This window comes from Herpailurus yagouaroundi, unplaced genomic scaffold (genome assembly GCF_014898765.1).
Source record: "Herpailurus yagouaroundi ecotype Mexico unplaced genomic scaffold, PumYag 67569, whole genome shotgun sequence".
NCBI classification, from domain to species: Eukaryota; Metazoa; Chordata; class Mammalia; order Carnivora; family Felidae; genus Herpailurus; species Herpailurus yagouaroundi.
Genome location: NW_024420375.1, coordinates 3,973,222 through 3,980,149, shown reverse-complemented (window position 1 = coordinate 3,980,149; position 6,928 = coordinate 3,973,222). Strand labels below are relative to the sequence as shown.

The 6,928-nt window shown below is 46.1% G+C and overlaps 1 protein-coding gene across 1 annotated transcript; it reads left to right on the top strand.

The window, feature by feature from the left end:
• Window positions 1-1,191: 1,191 nt before the first annotated feature.
• Window positions 1,192-6,709, top strand: RPS4X (ribosomal protein S4 X-linked). The gene is made up of 7 exons (XM_040467699.1): window positions 1,192-1,283; window positions 2,289-2,366; window positions 2,853-3,033; window positions 3,418-3,515; window positions 4,897-5,068; window positions 5,821-5,978; window positions 6,542-6,709. Exons 1-7 carry the CDS (start codon window positions 1,281-1,283, stop codon window positions 6,641-6,643), a joined length of 792 nt encoding a protein of 263 aa, XP_040323633.1. The 5' UTR covers window positions 1,192-1,280; the 3' UTR covers window positions 6,644-6,709.
• Window positions 6,710-6,928: the final 219 nt, after the last annotated feature.

Genomic DNA, 6,928 nt, shown 5'->3' with positions numbered 1-6,928 from the left:
AAGAATGTGGGATTGACCCTGCCTGAGGGGGCTCGCAGGCTCATGCAGCCAGAGAGACTTGAGCTGTATATATCCCCAAGGTTGAGGAGTGGGATTAGATGCCTAGAAAGGGAATTGGGCTGTTCCATGGCAGCTCCAAGCTGAGGAATCATCAGGTCCACAGGCAAGAGGCTTGAAAGAGGGAGCTTTCTGAGAGGAGTATGTTGTTTGGAGTGGCTTAAGCTTTGAGGTTTAGGATGGGGGAAGGGAGCAATGGGTGTCCAGGCACAGTAGGTGGCAGGTAACAGGCAGAGGGACTTGAGAGACGAGGCAGGAGGGCCAAGGGCAGTTTCAAAGTAGGAAAGTAGTACGATAAAATCTAAGTTTTAGTTAGATAACCAGATGGTCTCCGATGTCTCCTCTCTTCCCTTGAGACTTTGTAAGTGCCAAACGTGTGGTACAGGAAGTTAGGAGCAAGGCGCCAAGGTTCAAGCAAGGATCCTACCCTCTTGTCCCCTTCACTCCACCCCTTTGGCCATCTGTGAGAAGCAAGAGGAAACAAAAATGTTGGTTCTTCCCAACTTACAGTATGGGCAGTTTGGCTGGCTCAAAGGTACTCGGGAAAGAGGACAGATAAAATATGCTTAAGAATTAATATTAGGGACGCCTGGGTGGCTCAGTCGGTTGAGAGTTGAACTTCTGCTCAGGTCATGATCTCACGGTTACTAAGTTAACTTAGTATGGGATGGGACTGCTACAAAGCTAACTTTGTAACAACAACCCTGGTTGTTACAAAGTTAACTTAGTAACAGCCTTGCATGGGGCTCCCTGCTGTCAGCTCAGAGCCGGCTTTGGATCCTCTGTTCCCCCCCGCCCCTCGTCCCTCTCCCTCTCTCTCTCTCAAAAATAAATAAACATTTTTTAAAAGAATATTAAATCTCTATCAAAATATATTCTACTGATTATACAATTGTGTGTATGTGGGACTTCAAGTAGCCGTCCTCGAAGTCAAGGGAACACGTCGAGCGCATCTTGTGTTTCCAGCAGCTAACATGGAATCAGGCGACAGAAGAGGCGCTCAGCAAATACTGGTTGGGACCGCGGCAGGAAAAGAGAAAACTGCCCCAGCTTCGAGCTTCGGCCCTATGACCTCCCACCAGCAGATGGCAAGATAGACTCCCCGGGCGCCCGGAAAGGACAGCACTGGGCGGAGCGTTTTGAGGCTCCGGCGCGCGCAGCCTCCGACTCTCTTTTCTCGCGTACCGGAAAGAGGCGGTCCTCTTTTCGTGCCTAGCGCAGTCATGGTAAGGTTGCTTCCTCGCGAGCTCTTGGGCCCATCAGCTTCCATCCTCCCGGGGCCTGGGCTACGTGGGGCTCCAAGGTTCCCGCAGAGGGTGGCCGGATGGAGGGGAAGGGGCTGCAGCCAGCGGTTTGGCCCAGGCGAGCTCGAGGGCGAGGGCGAACGTCGGCCCCGGAGGAAGTGGGGCGGGGGGGGGGGGGAGTCGGTGCCACTGGCGGGAAGGCCTCGGTCTCTGGCACGGCCAACGCCCGATCACGGATCCTACGGCCTCGGGAAAAACGGCTTTCTCATGCCGGAGCCGCGGGTGGACGAGACGGGCAGAGATGATGGGCCCGGGACAGGGCGGGTGGGCGCCAGGAGGAGAAGCGTTTTCTTCGTCCTTGGTTTTTTTTTTGGCTTGACTTGGCGTAGTGTGGCCGAGTAAGCATCTGTACACAGCGTTGAGAAGCTTCCTCATTCTAAAGTGAAAGCAGCTCTCTGCTTTTGGCCTTAGAGTACGAGGGAGCAGCTGTTGGCACGGGGTTCTGCAGAGGGCAGGTTAATCTCGCATCAGACACACACCAGGCGGTTATGATGGAAAAACTTTTCTATTTGATTAGCAAGTAGAAGCACAGATTGGGTTCTTGTCCATTTCTGTTGCTGGCTGGCTCTGTGCCACAAGGTCCAACCCCTGACCATTTCGCCAGGAAGGTTTCTTAGAAGAAACAGCCTCAAGCAGCAGACACTTCTAAGCAGTAACATGAAAATACATAGAACAGTTCTCAAAGATAGTAATTAGTGTTCTCTATACAGTGAGAGGGGTGGGTGCAGTTTATGGAGCCTATAGTATTTGCTAGATAACTGTGCATTTACTTCTCTGCCTTCTGGCACAGCCCTACGCTTAACACTGTCCACATTTTTCTGAAGGGGGAAACAGACTCCATTCTTCCAAGAAGTTATAGCTGTTCTTGAAAAAACCTGTAACCATTTTAACAGCATTGAAATCTAAAACCCTGAAATTGTCCTTCAGGCTCGTGGTCCCAAGAAACATCTGAAGCGGGTAGCAGCTCCAAAGCATTGGATGCTGGATAAGCTGACCGGTGTGTTTGTAAGTATCTTAAGGGAGACTTTCTTTTGTCCAGTGTTATGGAGATATAGTTGACACGTCCAGAGGACCTATTTTATACTCCTTTATGTACCAGGCATTCCTGATTACTATATCCAGGAATTATTTGGGGACAGGACTACGGGAAGAGTATTCTTGTCTCCCCGTTTTTGAAGACCTTGTGCTACCTTGATTGCACCCTGCCTGACTCCTTAATAACTCTGCCGCCTCTGTTCCACGTAATGACATAGTACACTCACATGGACTCCTAATTCAAATGTTCTTAATGGGCCTGGTCCTGTAAAGAGGAAACCTGCAATAAAGGTTTCAGTTCTGGAATAGTTTTACAAGTTTGGGACACCTCTCGTTTGCCCACACTGGGCGGGGATGGATACTCTGGTGTCTAGTTGATGGTCTCAGGACATAGGCAGTGAGTTTGAGTGAATCCCAACAATAGTTGAAGATCATTTTTTTTTGATCATTTTACAGGCCCCTCGTCCATCTACTGGTCCCCATAAGTTGAGAGAGTGTCTCCCTCTCATCATTTTCCTAAGGAACAGACTTAAGTATGCCCTAACAGGAGATGAAGTAAAGAAGATCTGTATGCAGCGTTTTATTAAGATTGATGGCAAGGTCCGAACCGATATAACCTACCCTGCTGGTTTTATGGGTAAGTGATTAAGTGGTGGGCACTTGGTGGTGGCTCCTTTTGCTTGCTCTTCCTCTCCAAAGTGGCAGTTGTATTTAATATTGGTGGGCTTTTATCAGTCACAGAAATAAAGCATGCCCTTCCCCTTCAGTTTTTACTAACATAGTGTGGGGCTGCAAAGAATCAGGAATCCTTTCTCAAAACCAAATTTTAGTTAACCTTAAATTTTATATGTCCTAAAGACAGGGTTTTAAAAGATTAGCTAGCCATCATCATTAACCTTAGGAGTTCTTGTTAGTATTTGAAATGGGAAGCATATGGGGAGTTTTTTCTTCGAGTGCTGTGGTTGTTACTCAGCATGGGGTAGTAGGGCTGTATAGTAACCTTAAACTGTTCCAATACCAGATGTCATCAGCATTGACAAGACTGGGGAGAATTTCCGCTTGATCTATGACACCAAGGGTCGCTTTGCTGTTCATCGGATCACACCTGAGGAGGCCAAGGTGAGTGTTCTAAGCAGGCTGGGTCTTCAGTGTGAAGTTAGAGCCTGAATTAAGTATATGGTCTGGTCCATTGCAGTGAGGTAGGTGGAATAAGATTGCTTGCGGTCATATACCTGAAAACAGCCAGTTAACAGGTTAGTGGGGTTCTATTGTATGTGCAATTTTATGTCATGTTAGTAAAAGTCTTACTAATAGCTGTATCACAGTTCATTGCTGGGTACCTACTGATCCCCGTTTGAAGTTAACATTTTTAACAGATTGTCTTTTTTGTGGCAGAAATAAATTCCAGTTTAACTTTGGCTTTAGAGGCAAGGAAAGGGATTTCTAGAAACGTTTATTAGTGCTTGAAGTATGGGTCCTTTAAGTATAAGGGACCAGAAAACCAATACTAGTCCAACCTGATTGGCCCTGTGTCATGTCTCCATTTGGTGGGTCTAGCTTTACCCTGCAGAGAGGAAAGGTGTTAATGGAGGAGACTGATAATCCTTGGGGCATTTGTTTGAGATCCAAAAAAAGATTACAGACATTGATTATTTAATCCAGTTTGTTGTAGTGGTTTTATGCAAAGTTTTAAGGCTCCTTAAATTATTGGCTATAAATGAAGGTTAATTCAATTGGGTGATTCAGCCCCTAATTTGCTTAGCTGCCTTGTTATCAGCAGGCTGGAGGGCATGTCCAGTGGCATCAAGGTGATTTGATTTACTTTGAGGAGGCCCTGGAGTGAAAATTCAACGTTGAAACCCTTCATGTGAAATATTTGTTGATTAGGTGAACTGGTAATACAATTGCAGTTTGTGAGACAAAACAATTGTGTTTTGGAAGGAGGCATTAAGACGCACTTGTTAGGGAGCTGATGAGGGTGAGTTGCAAGAATTCAGGGGGCCTGTGAGGCTTAAGCAGCCTGGGGAAAGGAGGGTGATCGGTCCACTCAGTAGGGAGTCACCCTTGTTGTGGGGCCTTCAGTGCCTTGGACTGTAACCTGCAGTGGTACAAGGAAAACATAACAGGAAAACTGCCCTAGAGAGGGACAGTAAGGAAAATTTATGGTGGGTACGAAGTCAAGATCACCATTCTGCAGTTTGGCAAATGTCCATTCCTATGTAAGTCTGTTGCCTTCAGCTGTCAATTGCCGTTCGAAGTTACTGTTTCATGTGGCGCGTGTGAACTAGGAAGTTAGAAGTTACTGTTTCATATGTTACTGTTTAATACATTCGCAGAACAAGGTTACTGTTTCATACTATTTCATACCTTCTGGGCAAAATAGAGGTTACTGTTTCATGTTCTGGGTTGGGTTAGCAACTATGAGTTTACTGTTTCATAGGTTCTAGAGCTTGGCGCATGTGAACTAAACTAAATGTGGCTAACTCCTGTGTGTTTCCAGTATAAGTTGTGCAAAGTGAGAAAGATCTTTGTGGGAACAAAAGGAATCCCTCATCTGGTGACCCATGATGCTCGCACCATTCGCTATCCTGATCCCCTCATCAAGGTGAATGACACCATTCAGATTGACTTGGAGACTGGAAAGATTACTGATTTCATCAAGTTTGATACTGGTAAGCAGCTTCTGTTATCTGGGCATTCTCTTTAAGCCCAGGTATAAGCACCGTTCTTTGCTTTTCTCTCCCTATAATGGAAGCTTAATAGAGCATTATGACTTGCACCGGGCCTGGGTACAGGGTTTTGTTTTGAACCCTCTTAGGTGATTCTGATAAGCAACCAAGGAGAAAGGTCTTTTGATGTAGTAAGGGATTGGGAAGGGGGCAACTCAAAAGTTTTAAGAAATGTGCGGGGGATGTGTAAAAAACCTTAACTGGAGAACTTCTCCAACACCCAGGTATATAGTATGTTTACTTCCAGAGGCCCAAATGCTCAGAATATTCTGGATGGCTGAGAGGGAGTCTTGTAAGGCACATTCTCAGATCTGTAAAGGTCTCAAAAAAGCTCCCCTATCTATGGAAATGGCTTGAGGGCTAGGCAGGAAGATGACTGAATAGCAGCCAGCCTAATTATGATACAGCCCTTAGTAATGCTGTCATCATCCTCAAAGTCTGTCTGTAACTCGCAGAGCATTGGGCTTTGGAGGAACAGTAGCAAGACATGGTGAGGACTTGGCGAGGTGGTTTTGGTGGGGCAAATCTTGGGAGAGCCCTGATAGTCCCTGCTTGGGTAACCTATCCATAGAATAGAAGTAAATTCAAATGGGAAAAAGGACTGATTTTGTTTAGGCCTATCTCTTGTCATCCATCACATTAGGTTATGAGTTTGCATGGTGCCTGGCTCTAAACAGATTGTTTCTTCCACCTAGGTAATCTGTGTATGGTGACCGGAGGTGCTAATCTGGGAAGAATTGGTGTGATCACCAACAGAGAGAGACACCCTGGTTCTTTTGATGTGGTTCATGTGAAAGATGCCAATGGCAACAGCTTTGCCACCCGGCTTTCCAACATTTTTGTTATTGGCAAGGTAAGTTTGGGTCTCCCTTCCCTAGTCCAGGAAAACTAGTAAATGCAGGTACTGCTGGGACTGTAGCGCCTGGCTCCTGGCTGGCTCTACTGATCCTGGTGTAAATCCTCTTCTGGGATGGGGATTGCACCAAGCAGGGCTGGGACAAGCCTATGCTTTTTCAGTGTCACAAAATCATCAGGGGACCTGATCACCTTGGTTGAAAACTGGCCAGTAAGGGAATGAATATACCTTATACTTACGTTCTTCAGTTTGTGCCTGTGGAGTTTTTTGGGGGGAAACAAGCAGTCGGCCTTGGTCACTACTTCAGTACTTCTAAGTCCTTAACTACGAAGGATATTATAGTTTACATGTACATGTATGAGCAGTGAGTTTAATAAAGTGGCCTCTGCAGCCCAAGCACTGGGTGTTTCTGATAAACCAGCATCTAAAAAGTGTCTGACTGTTGTTAAATGCTCTCAGGTTTCTGTTTTCTTTAAATGAGATGACAAAGGTAGTGGATGCCAAGCTGCTGATGGAGTTAGTGTGTGGTGGTTTCTGATTCTCCTTGTTTTCCCCTCCAGGGCAATAAACCATGGATTTCTCTTCCCCGTGGAAAGGGCATCCGCCTCACCATTGCTGAAGAGAGAGACAAGAGACTGGCAGCTAAACAGAGCAGTGGGTAAAATGGTCCCTAGGTGATGTGATTGGAAGTCTTTACACATAATTAAAGATTGATACAACATGATAAATTGTCTCTTTGGTGTATGTTGTGGTTTGGTTGTGGAGTTTCGTTTTAATTTACAGCTTCCCTATTTTACTTATAAAAAGCAGATTGACTCAGTCAGCCTTAGGCATTCTGTGATGTAGATCTTCATGTGTCTTTCCTTAGGCTGGGCTAGGGTGGTGGGAGGGAGAACATACCAGACTTGACAAAGAAGGAACAGTAGCTAGCCCAGGAGTGGAGAGAG

Bases quoted from the DNA above. Each gene is read 5' to 3' on its own strand.
- RPS4X (XM_040467699.1), top strand. The intron at 3,516-4,896 runs GTGAGTGTTCTA...GTGTGTTTCCAG, and splicing joins TCACACCTGAGGAGGCCAAG to TATAAGTTGTGCAAAGTGAG. The intron at 5,069-5,820 runs GTAAGCAGCTTC...TCTTCCACCTAG, and splicing joins TTTCATCAAGTTTGATACTG to GTAATCTGTGTATGGTGACC.